This window comes from Tamandua tetradactyla, chromosome 7 (genome assembly GCF_023851605.1).
Source record: "Tamandua tetradactyla isolate mTamTet1 chromosome 7, mTamTet1.pri, whole genome shotgun sequence".
In the NCBI taxonomy this organism is placed as follows: domain Eukaryota; kingdom Metazoa; phylum Chordata; class Mammalia; order Pilosa; family Myrmecophagidae; genus Tamandua; species Tamandua tetradactyla.
The window spans coordinates 140131153-140147550 of NC_135333.1; the positions used below are offsets into that span (position 1 = coordinate 140131153).

General features: G+C 33.8%; 1 protein-coding gene across 1 annotated transcript in view; it reads right to left on the reverse strand.

The window, feature by feature from the left end:
- Window positions 1–3349: 3349 nt before the first annotated feature.
- The window catches only part of ZFC3H1 (zinc finger C3H1-type containing), a 69389-nt gene continuing 56340 nt past the window's right edge, over window positions 3350–16398 (reverse strand). The window contains exons 24-35 of the mRNA XM_077111437.1: window positions 15364–15601; window positions 12950–13055; window positions 12671–12869; window positions 11991–12085; window positions 8998–9108; window positions 8652–8756; window positions 8345–8510; window positions 7116–7216; window positions 5353–5454; window positions 4677–4716; window positions 4361–4423; window positions 3350–4230 (exon numbers count right to left, since the gene is read on the reverse strand). Coding sequence (XP_076967552.1) covers window positions 4093–4230; window positions 4361–4423; window positions 4677–4716; window positions 5353–5454; window positions 7116–7216; window positions 8345–8510; window positions 8652–8756; window positions 8998–9108; window positions 11991–12085; window positions 12671–12869; window positions 12950–13055; window positions 15364–15601 — 1464 coding nt within the window. The 3' untranslated portion in view covers window positions 3350–4092. The remainder of the gene's footprint in view (window positions 4231–4360; window positions 4424–4676; window positions 4717–5352; window positions 5455–7115; window positions 7217–8344; window positions 8511–8651; window positions 8757–8997; window positions 9109–11990; window positions 12086–12670; window positions 12870–12949; window positions 13056–15363; window positions 15602–16398) is intronic.

Genomic DNA, 16398 nt, shown 5'->3' on the forward strand with positions numbered 1-16398 from the left:
TATATTCCTTCCAAGCTTGTGCAATTTTTTTTGGTATTGCTCCCCAACCAAACTATTTTTTTCTGAGCTTTCTAGTTTCACATTAATTGCAAACATTTCTGGTATTGGGATAAAATGTGTCATTTGGAAAAACCAAAATCAGTTTAAAGCATTGAAGATTCTTTGGGCCATCTCTTCTTGGTAGTTGTTCCTTATAGACAGAATAACCATGATACTTGAAGGGCATTAAGGAATATAACTTTGTGGTCTTGCCTAGGACTGAAATAGTGCTCTGCTAGCAAAGACTAATAAATGATGAAAGTAACATTTCACTTTAACCCAAGGAATTAAAAAAAAAGGAGGGGGGTTAGTAGAAGTTCAAATTCCAAGCAGAACATTCCACATTAAGGCTGTTCAAAATTGATTAAATTGAAATCTTTAACATAGAAGCCTGATAAGATAACTCTTAGCTGGCCTTGCTCATACGGATTTCGAAGCACAAGGTACCTCAAGCTGAATCTCTTCCAGACAGATGAGGGTACTGTGAAGTTCTACATGTCTAGTCTGTCATCAGGTCTAATGAATTGTCAGTTGTGAATGAATCAGTACAAGGCCAAAGTAGCTTCCAGAAAGTCTTAAAAACATTTTTAAACATGTGCAACATTCCATAATATTCAGGCAGAACAGCACAACTTTTGAAAATATTACTAGTCTCAATTTTCTTCCTCCTCCTCCTCTTTTATAATTTAGCTACTAATTCACTTTCTACCAGGAATACTTTTCAGACCCATCAATCAAAGGTAGGCGCCTCGTTGGAGATGTTTCCTTTGCACACATATTATTCTGCTTCAGTTACACTATAAGCAACTTCAGGGACCTATTCCTTTATCTCTATATTAAGAGTACCAGCATGAAGTGCCAAATCTATCTCCATGCAGTCTCATAAATTTGATCGCCATGATGTGCCAAACTGAGTGTTTTATTTTGGCAGTAGATGCTCTGATTATCTCCATTAATACAAAAAGCTCAGAGCACAAAATGATTCTGGAGTGAAAATAAGAGTATAACTTTGACTGCAAAACATGTTCTGGTGTCTGTTGTAAAGGTCACTAAATAGAAAGTGGATACAAATTTTATATCCATATTACCATCTGTGGAAGACTGAGTTTGCCATTACCTCCTTCAAAGATATCAGACAAAATAAAAAGAGACAAAGAAAAATATTTTCATGTTTATGACAGATATCTTTTGTAATGTTCCAAAAGTAGAGCATAACTATTACTGAGGAAGGTTATGAGTGGTGGTGGAGGACAGGAATGAGTGCAAGGTGGGACAGAAGGTCCTTCCTTAGGTGGCTGATCACTATCGCTATTCCCCCAAAGAGAAATGTATAACTGCAGAACACCTGCACAAAATGAGGGCTGTTTTTTGTGGCATATGCAATAGAGCCCTGAAAAAATAAACAAAAAAGGGGAAGGACTCTTTTTCAGCTTAGCTCTATCACTACATTAAGCCCACAGCTTGGAAAGATAAAGATATAGAATTGTGAAGGGAAAAAAAAGAAACAATACCAGAAATGTCCCTTAGAAGTCTGCTTTTTCTTAAATAGCTCTTGATACAAAATGTTTTGTATAATTATTGTTAATTTGCACTGAGAGATAATGATAAATTTGCAGGCACGATCCTCAAGCTTGAAAGGTCAGCAAAATTTTATCTTCCCACTCTTCACTTGCACTGACTAATGTTAACATACAGATATGAAAGCAGACAAGGAAATTATGACTTATCTATGAATACATGACAGCTTTAACCAAGAATATTGGCTCTATTTTGTGTTCTAGCCACATGGTCCTACTTTTCAAAAACCATGAAAAAATAAATATTTGAGCTACAATCTTCAATAAAGTTCCGCTATGTTTGTTGTCAGTCTTAATCATCTCTTTTACTTGCCTGCTTTGGGCCTTTAGCTCTTAGATGTTGCACCTGGAGATTCTTGCTTGCTTTATGATGTAGGTTTATATGCCCTTTAATTGAAAGCAAACCGCCTTAGATAATTCAGTGACAGCAATGTTACAAGGTCCACTTTCCGTTAAAAGGCAAATACAAATATTAGGTTATGTTCTCTAAAATGAAGAAAAAAAGTTTAAAAATACACTGCAACCTGCCACTCCATTTCCATAAAACCCCATAAACTAAAATGCCTCTTTTGTTTGGTCTTCCACCTCCAGCCAGTCAGGAATGGTTTGGGGTGGGTGGGTAGTGGGAGGTAGGGGAGGTAGCTGGGAGGAGAGTGTGCGGGATGGTAGTTCTCAATGATTAGTCTTTCCTTACTGTATAACATTTCTCTGTCAAAAGAAAGACTTTAAATATTATATTCACATTACCGTAACAACCATATCAACTTTCATTATTTTTATGTGGAGTTAAAATAATAGAGAAAGAAAATGTAGCCTGAGAGTGAGTTCTTAAGGCAAGGTAACTTTGGTAAAATAGTTTCATAATTTTACAAGGCTATATGACAACTGATCTAAAAGGAAACAGCCACTTAACATATGCTAGGGCCTCTGCCTGCGTGACCCTAAGAGACATGTGAATAGGTGACCCCTAGAGTTGTTAGAGTGTACAGCTTGTACCACTGGAGTTTTATGAACGAACTGAGTGCTCAGAGCCCTGTATACACAATGCAAAGTACCCTTTAAAAACAAAAGGCAAAATAACCACTGCTGATAGAAGTATTGGCACATTGTCTGGCAAGCACATGGCAAGGCTCTGCAACATGCTTGCATTCTGTGTAAGTGTATTACAAAGTTCGCCTAGTATTTCATATGGCTGCTGCTCTGCCTCCAACAATTAAATTGCATATATTTGTGGCAGTATTTGTATTATTAACGATTTTTCTGCCAGGTGCAAACAACCCAGTGTAGACTGAAAGGTGGGTGCAGGAGAGCAAGGTCTCCTTTGTATTTTGTATCACACTGATATTCAACAAAAGACTGCATGCCACTAACAAATTATTTAAACTAGAGTAAGGAGACACTTTGTAAAAATTGGTTAAACTATAGTTTGAATGATTTTAATTTAACGGTTGTGCAAACCTCATTACCCACTGCACTCAAAACAGAACGGAGTCCACCTACTGATGAATTAAAGTCCTTGGAGACTTTTATGCAAAAATGGATTCAGTATAAGAAAGTATTGATATAGTTGTGAATATCCAATACCTCCTCTATTTCAACCCTTTCCCACCAGACTGTGAGAAGTGAAAAAAGACAGCAACATTTTTTTAAAAGTTAACTTATATTCAAAATATTTTGTATATAAACAATTTTAATACTACAAAGTAGTATTTCAATACAAAGCAGTTCAAATATTAACTGTTCTTTAAATTGTTAAACTTTATTATAAATTAAAATTTCTTTACAAAAAAATTGCACATAATATTTGACCACTCTTAGGTTCTGATGCACTGGCATTTGCAATAGTTTCTTTAATCTTCAAGTTAAACAGTCTCGGCAAGGAGTCCAGAATGTAGAAAGGGCAATAAACAACCCTGTTAAGAGCATTCAAGTGCAACTAGCAGACTTGTGGCCATGACAGTTACACTTTCCTTAAGATGGACTGCTTAATTTTTAAATCCTGAAATGAAGAATCTCAAAAGGTTTAAAAAGGAAGAACCAAAAGGGACTGCCTGCTTTTTACTGTAAACACAACCCTGGAAATTAAACCCCAAACAAGAACCTCTCAGGCATCAGAGAGTGTCAAGTGAACCAGGAATAGCACAACATAAAGGGGGAAAAGTAAAAAATAAAAACAAAAACAAAACAAAATTAAAATAAATGTCAGTCACTTTGAGGAACTATACTTACGTACATGATGTTATGAGAATCTGGCAGGGCCCAGTAGCAGGCCAAACAGGAAGTTCATTTATCCAACTGAAGAGGGTCATGTTCATTGCTTCCGGTTTTGAGGACAGGATATTGTAGGGAACTTGATATGATCAGTAATGCTTGTCTGTCTTACACAGACCTTAGCCAGGGATCAGCCTAATCTTGAAGGATCATTCAATAATTTTGGCAATTATTATAAGGACTTAGAACTGACTGCACCCAGTGTTCAGTGATTCTTGCTTTCTGTTTTGTTACTGTTTAAATTTAAGAGCTCATTTAGGCTGACTCCAATTTCTTGGCACTTGGAAACTAGTTTTCTCAGGTTATCAGTTTTACCTCCTTCTGATGCTTCAAACAAGAGTTGCTGCAAAAGACAGGGAAGCATATAGGTAAGACTTAGCTAGAGTCTGAGCATCACCACATCAATGGATATGGCACATGCAGAAAATTTATAGGAAAACTTCAAGATAAAATAAAAGATGAAAAAGCATTACATCTTTCCACAGTGATGCACAAAGAGGTAACTTCTGTAAGGCTCTCTGATATAAACGGTGGACCTATAAGATAGATATATACACAATCCTATCAGAAAACATGATGAAAAGCACCTTCATAACTCTGTTTAAAGAATGATACTTCATACTATAACATTCAAGACAAAATGGGCATGTTGGGTTTTGGACTTTCCAATCCAAACATTTGGAGCTTTTAGAAACTTATGCTTTAATAAGTTTAAATTGAAAAGTGAACAAAAGGGGCAGAATACTTTTTTTTAAAAAGGGACCCATCTGATATTCAATGATGGCTTACCTCTCTTTGCCCCTTTAGAACAATCTCAGCAGCAATGGCTCTAAGGAAAAAAAAGGAATATAGAAAAGGGAGAAGAAAAATTTATATATCTTTGAACAAATGGAGATACCACCACTGGCAGAATACTGACTGTGGGAATCTGAGTACAAAACTTCCTGAAAGTAACAGGCTAAACTTCCAAGGAGGGTAACCTATAGTGAAAAGAAAAATTCAACAATTTTTATCAACTTTACAATAATAAAACAGACGAGTGTTTTGAACATAAATAACGTTCACACACACAAAAAATACTCATAAGTATTAGTGAAAAACACATGGCACTAACACCTTTAAAAGAAACAAGAAACCAGACTATGGGGAGGAAGACCTCAAATTTCAAAAGAAATGGTTTTAAAACTATAACAGATATATTTGTTCGACAGCAGTATTGTTATCTAAATGTTCTCCTTAAAGGAAAATTAAAAATCTATCCTTTCTGCTTTCAGAAGCAATTGTTAATGAGAACTCACTCGCTCTTGGTATAAAATCTCAGCAAGTACTAAAAACAAATCTAAACTAGAGTAGAAATCTGCCCAGGAAAAAAAAAAAAAAGATGCCATTTCAAATTTACCTGTCTGGAGCAAACCTTACAAATAAAGCAATAGCTATAAAAACATGTACATGATTGTTGCATTACATTTTCCAGGTGGCCAGGCATGTTGGGATATTATATGTAAACATCTTGGCTTGAAGTTTCAGAATCTGAACATTGCTTTCTTCCCATTCATGTTGAAGTAGCCTGTAAAGTACATTCGGGAAAATGAACAAAGCATTCCAAGTGAGGGAAACCAAAATGTGCTCAATGAGCAATGTTTGATGAGGATAATTTTTGTATAATTGAATCCCATTAAAGCTATTCAATTGTATAACAGAACAACTCATAAAAATTAGCCTGGAACAGGAACAAGAGAAACTAGCAAGAGGTCCACTTAAGACTTCTGGTCATATAAAAAACGACCCATGTATTCATACAGGATACTAAAGTATTCTCTCTAAATAATAGCACGCCCCTCCAATTTTCTAAAAGTAATCATCTGATATATCATACAATTTCCTGGTATTTGTCTTGAACTAAAATGCAAGCACAGTGACTACTAACTGCTTCACTGCCCTGGAAAAGTGGACAAAGATGACCACAAGGAAGTTATAAATTATCAAAATACAGACAGACATCAGGATTTTCTAACAAAACCAACAACTAAACTAAGTATATTCCAAAACGCCTATCATAATAAAAACTAGTCATAATACGACATTTTCTATTCACACATTTTATCAAAAGTGTTGTTTCATAACATGAATTTCTATAGTCAGCTTCCGCAAATTAGCACTGCGTATCTGAAATTTCTATTATAAAAAACTAGGTCACAGCCTTTGAATTTTCTTTTAATCTCTTATGCCATTTACTCACAGTAGAACGTTAACACCTCAAAACACAAGGGAATATCTGATAAATATTTTAGGTACCTTACAATCCACAAACAAACCTACAATTATTAGACACAAATGTTGCAGTGGAAATGACTACACAAGTGGAAGCCAAAGCAGTAATGTGCACGTGATAGCATAGTGTATTTCAGACTTCAAGTGTAATATTTTTAATCAAAGGCACAATTCTCGAAAGTGAAATGGGTTTATTCTAGCATAAAAACTACAAAGGAAAGGGTGTATGGATAGTTCAATGATCGAATTCTTGCCTGTCATATAGGAGACCCAGGTTTCATTCCCAGCCCACACACTCAAAAGGAAAAAAAAAAAAATCAACAAATGGTGTTGCAATAAAGGGATATTCACATGGAAAGAATTAAATGGGACCCCACTGTGCAGCATACAAAAATGATAATAATTAAAAAACAATAACTACAAAGGAATTCTCAGAAATCTTCTAATTCAATGTATAAAATCTCGATTGGTGTTTCTCAAACGTGGTTTGAGGACCACCAGTAACAAAATCTGAGGGCTCAAGTTCAGGAATCTGTAATTTTAAGTAAGCACCCATGCAATCCTGATGTATATTAATGTTTGAGAGCTACTGACCTACATAAAAATAAGTCACAGTAATCAGAATTTTCATAGTTGGCTAGTCTCTGTAACACTTTAAAAATCTACTAAGTAATATTCCCTTGTCACATAATAAATTTATTGCTTACAATGCATGTGTTAAAGACAGGTGAGGTATGCTCAGGAACACAGATGAATTTACTAGACTTTTCTGCCCCTTTATAAGGGGGTAGATTTTTATACTGATTTCTGTATAAATAGCTAAATACTGCTTAACAACTCAAATTAAAGTAGTATATCAATGAGGAAATCAGACTGTTCCTAAGTTTTCAAGAATAATTTTACATGAAAAACCTATGCTACTGAGCTGAGGACAAAAAGAATTTTATTTTTTCTTACCTCAGTGCAAGTCCAGAATTAGTTGGCATAATTGAGCAAAACCGTTCCAAGGTTTTGGAATGCTGGGTCTTTGGAACACAGCTCAAATAAAAGAAAATAACCTGTAAAGGTTGAGGGGGTAAAAATGAATGCTACCAAAAATGTGAAATCCAATTACCTATGTGTTTTAATGAGAAACCAAAATGGTCTTTAAGACATGAATGTATAAATTATAGTTATGTATGATGCTGTGAGTTACAATTCCTACCATTAATTATATTAGTGATTTTCCAAATACAAATTAGGAAATATGATCTAGTGATGAGAGCCATGGACTGAGGAAACACTGACAAGAAGCCAGAAGTCCGGGTTTTCATTCCTGAGTCTACCTTTATTTGCTGTATAGCTGGGCAAGTCATAGGGCTAATAATACCTGCCACATCTTGCTCATGGAATGCCCATGTGTAAATGACTTAAATGTCCATAAAGTGGTTTGAGATCCTGGGATAAAGAACGGCATAGAAGTACAACAAAGCATAATAATTGGTTATCCCATAAACAACAAAACCACCCCCAAAAAAAGTAACACACACACACACACACATATACGTGTGGAGCTTTAGTCTACATTGTACTGAATGAATGTTATAAAGGGATCTCTGAAAAAAAAAATCAGAAAAAACTCCTTGGCTTCATTTGCTGTAAGATAGCATTAATCAGATTCTATTCAAAATTCTAAATGGCATCTGGTTTCTTATGCTGTGTATGGTTATATTTGCTTAACAAAATATTAAAAACAGCAGCTATACTGTGTAAGCCCATTTTTACTTATTTTGAAGTTATGATATTTTGTAATTTAATAAAATGTACAACTACTCAAGCAAACTCTTTCATGAGTAGAAATTTTCAAAAATACTGCAAATTACTCCATATAAACTGTCACATATATTATCATATTTTTCTTAAAGTGAACCCTAACTTCTTTTACTTCAGAGAAGGAAGTATGTTTTCTTAAATAAAACATAATCAATATACTTATTGACCTTATTAACCATAGAAAGCAAACATTTGCTTAATAAAGGCTCTGTTTCTAGACTCGAAAGAGATATGTCAGAAACATGGTCAAAAATAACAGTTAATGCTAGGAAAAACAGTTGTAGGAAGAGATCTTTTGATACAAGAGTTTTGCCCTTATTTAAGTCCCCTTGTTTTGTACAAACATCTTTTAAAAAAAAGTTTTAAGTTCTTACCCTATTGTGAAATTCATAGTTGGACCAGTAATCGGCACTGCTAAAAGGAATGGGGTATCGGGCAGGGACTGTAACCAAACATCTATTCACTAAATCAGTAAAAAATTTGAATTCTTGAATTTTGTTTCTGGATCCAGCAGCTCTATTATTGGCAAAGACAAGATAACTGCCAAAAGAAAAATATTATGATAATTTAGAATAATTTGAGCCAATAATTCTCTCACCAAGAAAGCTGATCACCCCTTCCCCACCAGATTATATTCCCTTATATCAAAATCCCATTCTAATTAGTAGGAACTAAACTTACTCCATCCAAATCTTCTGTACTATATCAGATCTCATGGCCACCCCTAAAGCTGCCTCATATGCTTCTATTGTCTCTTTAATACTTGATTGAAGAGGATGACAAAGGCTGTTTTAAAAAATGAAATTTAACTCTATTAAGTAAAAAAAGACACATTATATTTTAAATATTATAGATATTATTACATTGAAATTCTTCTTTTTGTCTTCTTTAATATGTACTAAACCATAACACCTCAAATTTTGCTTCAGTGACTAGCATCATGTTACTTTCAACATAGTGTAAATCTGTAATAAATTACAAACATAAGCCTAGTATGAAACATTTCTCTCCACAGAAGATATCTCACCAGTAAATCAGCCACAAATAAGGGACTTGGTGGTTAAACATCTCATCATTAAAGTTCCCTTTACATAAACGGGCTGGAATGTCAAGTGGTACTGGGATATTTAACAGATATCTGAAACAAAAACAAATATTATTTGAAATTATGCCTATGTACACAGGAATTACCAATTTTTTTTTAAATCTTCTTACAACTTAAATTTCCCTGAAATGTTTCTATAAAGTAACGACACTTTGTACATCACATCTCTTACCGTTACATCTCCAGGATTGCAAATTTACTCAGGTCTATTTTTTGTCTACATGAATAACTCCCCTCCTAAAATGAATTTTTATCATATCTCCCAAAATGAACAACGCACCATAATTATCTAATTAAACCTAACTAAAAATAGAAAAGAACAGATATGAATATCAAGTATCTAAACTTTTCTCACAAGATATGTACTTTGCTGTAAAAGTTTATAAAACCTGGTATCTGTAAAATAATTTCACTTACATACATATACATACACACACACACCTTTACTGACTTAATTTTAGACATGATGTTAAAGCGTATTCTGTAGCATACTGATCCATAATTTATGGCACTTGTCAAAGAGGTTCATAGTCATGTACAGTGGGGAATTACTGCAAATGATAGACCCCTCCTGAAAAGGCACAATACTTAAAGGTTTCAAAGAAATCCATCAGTTAAGAAGTCTACTTGACTTTGATTAACTCAGCTCCCCTCCATCCACACTGTATTTACACACACACCTATGTGTGTGTAAATTACTTACCAATATCTTGAGGAAATATACTGATCTCAAAAATGACAATTTAGTATAACTGCTTACTTTGGACTTAAAAATAATTAAGGAAATAATTTTTAATGAATTAGAAAGGCTATGTGGGGAGAAACACAAGGGAAGATGGAACATCTAGAAATCAGGTTAATATAACTTTGCCATAACTAAGCATATAACCGTGAGTTTGTCACTTATTTTCTAAGGATTTTAGTGTTCTCAACCCAAAACTGAGGTGGGTCAAGACTTCTAATCTAATCTATGTAAGATTCCATAATCCCCAAGATAATTTAGTAATGTGAAAGAAATCTCCAAGCTAACTTTTTTGGCTAACCACTCAATCTTAAAATTGATATGAAACACATGAAAATAAGTTCTTTCTGCTTGCATCTTTATCTAAATATCATAAGGAACAGGAGTTGACAGAATTCAACTTCAGGTAAATATTTCAGTTCTAAGTATATTTGCTTTACTATTTCTGTTCATGAAATCTAAACAATACAATTTTGTTTCTATTAAGAGGACTCTGATTTTTCCTAATAAACTTTGGCTACATTTGAAAAATGTATACCAATATGCAATAAGAATGACAATACCAAACATTTTCTCAATTATTACCTTCCTCCTAGCATTTCACTCAAAAAAAGACTCCCTAAATTAACAGAGGTGTACTCTTTGTGTAAACAAGGTGTTCGGTAATGTCCAAATAAAATAAGCACAGGATATTTTGTTCTCCTCTCAGTGAATTACGACTGTTCCCACAAAGGAATCTAATATAGCATGATGAATTACTAAACAAAGGAAATATTATTTAGAGACAGTCTACTTCTCAATTTTTTATTGGCACAATTATTTATTCTGCTTAATTAAGCTGACATCAATAAGATCTTTGATGAGTTACCAAGAGAGAAATTGGCAGCATCTTCTTTTAAGCTAAACCAATTACCTCCATGCCCAAGGGAAAACCAGAACTAGCAAGTCTATAAAGAATTTGGTTCAGTCTTGGATTGGTCCTTTGACTGAGTTAGTCAAATTAGAAGCAAAGCAAGCTAATTTAAACAAGGGAACAAGTGAACATGGGGAAACTGAATAATCTCCAACTTCTTATAGAATAGTTTAATTCTTCATTAATTTGCATTTAAAGTTATTCTTTTGCAGATAACTTTGAGATATTAACCTGAAAGTAAGAGAGCAGAAAGAATTTCAGGACAGGTACAGAAAATTACTCAACTGGCAACCATAAGAAGACAAATGAAAATTCAAGTGTGGGAGGGAATAGTGACATTAAACTTTTGCCCAATCACAAATAATTTAACTGCTATGTTCACAGAAAATTCTGGGGTGGATGGACCATTAACTGAACAGAACGAACTGTCAGGATAAAACATTTTCCTTTTGATGCTGTTTTATTTAGGGTTAGCAGACTATGCCTATTTTTTAAATAAAGTTTTATTGGAACACAGCCATACCCATTCATTTGCACGTATGTAAGACTGCTTTTCTGCTCTAATAGCATGGTGGAATAGCAGTGACAGAGACCATACGGCCTGCAAGCCTAAAATATTTACCATCAGGCCCTCAAGAAAAAACTTTGCTGACCCTGCAGAGAGATGAGGAGAAAGGGGAAAAGAATTTTACAAGTCCCCCTAGAATTATTTTTCATGCTCTGCTATGGCCTCTTTTTGCTGCTGAAATAATAACTCTTCACAAAGCAAATGAAGGCAGTAAATACAGAGCTTTAAATAAGCTATTGAAAGATGACTAAGGAACTGATCCTCTAAAATGTCTCACACAGCAACATTTCAGAGGCTGGAGCAGTTAGTTCCTTTTAAAATTAAAAAAAAAAAGTACACATTCACTATAGATCACTAATCAAATAAATTAAAACATCATTTTCAAAAATCAATGAGCTTGTTTCAGGATATTTTGTTGCTATAGTACTAAATGCTAAAGCTAAAAAAAGTGCAATAAAGTAAAAGGAAAATGAATTAGTATAACTCTTACTTTGTATAATATCTTTTAGTCCAAAGAATGCAAAGTATTTTACATCTCACCTCATTTTTTTAATTCTATTGCCCTCAGAAAAGTTTCATAAGGGGGTAATCAAATGCAAAAATCATTCTGAAATGTTAACAATCTGTACTCTTTCCACTGAGCTGTGCTACCTCTCATTCCTCCACAAATCAAAAGAATTCTATAAACTTACCGAAACAGATCCAAGTTACTATATTTCTCAAACCCAGGTTTAAAGAAGGATGAAACAAATTTCCGCAAAAATGGAAGAAGATTATCGCCCCGATTCTATTTAAAAAAAGGGAGAGGGGATATATATCAGGCTTATAATGTTTAATTATAATGCTTCAAGGGAGGAAAAAGCCCTTAAAACCACTAATTAGACTCAGTTTCTTGGGGGTGGGGGGTAAGGGAGTGGGGGTGGGGGACAGAGGACAAATCTGGAATACACTCAAATAACTTTTATAATTCACTTCTCCAAATTAAATTCAACTAACCATTAAGCACCTTAATTAACATGTAATACCACTATAGAGAAAGTCCTAAAATTATCTATTAAGCATCTGTTAGATGTTTGGCACCGTGCTAGATGTTTGGGATCTTGATATGACTAAGATGTGGCCCCTGACCGCAAGAAATTTTTAGTCTAGTTAAATACAGCAACTACAAACAGAATCACAAAGGAATGTAGTAAGTGCAATGGTAGAACGGTGCACAGGGTATTACAACAAAGAGCAAAGGAATACCTAACACAGTTTACAAAGGGCAAAAGGATCAGGAAAAACTTCCCGGAGAGGCTGATGCCTAGGATGTCTTAAAGGATATGTGAAGCATTAAAAACATCATATTTATGAATTATGAATCATTTTTTACCTGCAAGATGAAGAATTTGCACATATGATAAAAAACCTCTGCGTTCTGAGGATCTTTTTCAAATGCATTAAGCCACACTGCCCTGGCTTTGTCATGCTGATTTGTTTGCAAATATAAAGCAACAAGGCTTTCCAACAATTGGCAGTTCATGGGACATGATTCCAATAAACATTTACAAAGCTCCACTGCAGCCTCATACCTTAACAAGAAAAAAAAGTGTAAACATTTGAAAAGATCAATTTTTAATATAGGGCTAATTGCTTATCAATTAAGTTTTACCTCTCTAGAAGCTGATGCAGCGCAATCATGTTTGCGTAAAGTGGAAGACAGACTTCTATTCTTCCCTCAACAGTAAGGCTCTCATCTGTGCAAGCGTTCACTGCATCTATCCAGAAACACATCACAACAACATGAATCATATATAACATGAATTATTTCACTGTTAAATTCTAAGAGACCAATGTATCAATTACTTGATCATCACTTATTCCTATTTACTGAAATCCCAGCTTTTATTCAAAGGAAGTATTTCAGATATTTCCAAATTCCTGAAGTTAAATTCCTTACCTTTCCTCTTCTTTCCTTGTAAGAATTAAACCATGCAGCATGAGCTCTCATATCTATCAATGTTTACACTTAAATGATTGTCTCTGTATTTATCCTAAATTCCTTAAAACTCATCTCAAAAAATTCAAAAAATGATCTTTACATCTATCATTGACCCTTTCTTTCCAAAGATATCTTGCTCTGTAGCTTTAGAGTATTTTATGTCACCTCTTAAACAGACCCTTTCCTTCCTCCTTCACAACACACTTTTCCCCTTATAGTATTCTCTACCTGATCTGGTAGCTTCTCAGAGAATGGTACATTATTTTTATTTTGCACAGCTATCACCATTTCCTCCTTATCCAGTGGTAACGAAGGTGCCCAGACTTGTGGAGTTTAAGTTACTGTCATCATTCTGAAAGCACACACTTGAATTTCCTGAGAATTCACATATAAACCTATCTCTAGCCCTCATTTTATCTGATTACATTTGACAGCATTCTCCCCACTTCTTTTTAATTTCTTGCCTCTACTTCCAAGGTTGTTTATATTTCTTCTGTTTCATTCATTGAATCTTCTCTCTCCCTTTCACCCCTTACTGCTACTCTCTTAAAACTCCATTTCCACAGAGAAAATATCATCTCATAGCTTCAACTATAGAATAATTTATTGCTAGTGCACATTAAAAACTGTAAGGCACTTTGTAATACAATAACGTCTATATTATTAACTCTCAAATCTACTTCTCTAGCTTTAATTTTCCATTTAAGGTCCATTTCCTTGATTTCTTTTGTCAAGAAGCATTTCTATATTTTTATTTGGGTGACCAATTATTGATCAAAATTCCACTCCTACTACCAAAATTAGTTTTCTTAATTTACCAGATCCTATAAATGACACTTTCCTCTTTCCAGTTTCAAAACCCTGAAATCATCTTTGACTATTTTTGTTCCCCATATCTTTATGTGACAACTTCAAATGTCTCTGGGAAATATTCTCCTTCGCCAGTCTTCTTTTTTTTTTCCCCAAGTGTCAGTCATGACCATTGGCTCCTGGTTGTTTTTTTCTATGTCTGATGGCGATTCTTTTCAGCATATTCTTTCTTAATGAACTTCCACTGCCATCAAATCTTCCACAATTTCAAAGCCCTTGAAAATCTAGCATTATTCCACTTATCAGTCTTAATTCCTACTATTCTCCAGCACAAAATTCTCACTTTGTTAAGGATTCCACTTTCTTCCAATACACTTCAAATCCATCATACGAATTCCATGATGGAATTCCTTTCTGTCTACCAGGCTCCCCTAATAGAAATGTCCTTTTCCTTCCTTTCTTCACTGGTTTATTCACCAAGCATTTACTTAGTATACTGCCAGAAATTATGATGGGCCCTTGGGAAATACAGAGATAAACAAGATAAGTCTCCTCACATTTGAAAAGGCACACTATATCTATTCTTAGCCATGCTTCAAATTCAAAGTCCATTTCCAAGTCCCATTCTAGAGACTTCCTTGATCATGCCAACCTACATCAATCCCTTCCCTTTGGGTTCATTCCTGTATCATATAATTGTATAAATCACAGGTCCAAGTCTCTTTTACAGCATACAATTTAGACTGTACACCAATATACAGTTATATGGTATTGCATTTTTAATAAGAATATCAAATGTAGAGATTTGATCTTCTGACTAGGCCATATACCTCTTTTAGGAAGGAACAGGCTTTATACCTTATACATATTCCAAAGCACATATATCATTTAGTATATAGTGCCAATCACACTAACTGATGCAAAAAACATTAATTAATTCAAAACATAAGAAACAGCTATTTAAACTTTTACCTTACTGGATTGCTAAAAAAAGAATTAACCTGGTTCCCTGATTAAATCAACTTATTAAAACTGTGCAACATATATTATCTATATATCTGACTGATATCCTTTGCCATAAACAAATTACATAATATAGTGCAGTTCCCAGTTTTGAGACATCCATTTTATCTGATTCAATCCTTAATCTTTTATGTATTTGCATAATAAATTATATAGCTACAAATTACAATATACAGATGTAAATTTATTCCATTATAATGGGTAAGCTCATGTTTTAAATAATCTAATAATCTATAAACATTTATACGTACCTTCAAAAACTGCTAACAGCATGTCAGGATTAGTTTTTACATCTTGAACTGTTTGCCATGGCATTACAAATGGTCCTGTGTTGACAATTCTTGAAGGATTAGCATTAGACGGATCATAAAATTTTAGAGGGAGAACGTTGAATTCAATAAGATGTATGTAGGCTAGCCATGCCAAACATCGATCACTTATTTTAAGATGTTCAGCTATTATTGTGTCATTAGCCGATTTCAATGCATTCTATGTAAAATGAAAAAAATAATCTGAAAGTATTTTTGACAATAATAACTCCTATTCAAAATAAGATTCAAACATAAAGGCAAAGAATAAAAAGTTACAATACTACTGGTCAATAAGAGAGAGGGAAAAGGTTTTGGATGATGGGGTTTTCTTTTCTTCTTTTAATTTTGTTTTCTGGAGTAATGCAAATGTTCTAAAAATGATCATGGTGATGAATACATAATTATGTAATGATACTGTGAATACTATATTTTGGATGAATCGTATGGTGTGTGAAGATATCTCAATAACAATACATTAAAATTAAAATGAAAAAAAGAATAAAAGCATTACATTTCTTTGGAATGGTTCTTAAATACCTAAGTCAAAATTTTGATAGTTATAAATTATTCTAACGAAAAATTCCTTTAGAGACACTGATACTATATTAAAATAATTTTTACTATGCTAACATTTTATGACGTAATGAAAAAAGATTAAGTTTATTTGTACATTTTAAGTGTTCTGATACTCAAAATCTAATGAGATAAAAAGACAATACCGTAAAAAAAGAATGAAGCAGCAGCTGCAGTAATCACAGAGATTTTCACTATAGACTATAGACTGATTTTTTCCTTATGAGTTGAATCTTGAAGTTTAACTTTCTGGTACTTAACAACATTTAAACCTCATAAAAACTCGAAAGCCAGTATTATCTCCACTAAACATGAGGAAAAAGTATGACGAATGAATTTGCCCAAAGTCATACAACTTACTAGTAAATGGAAAAGCAAGGATTCAATTCAAAAGCCTGTGTT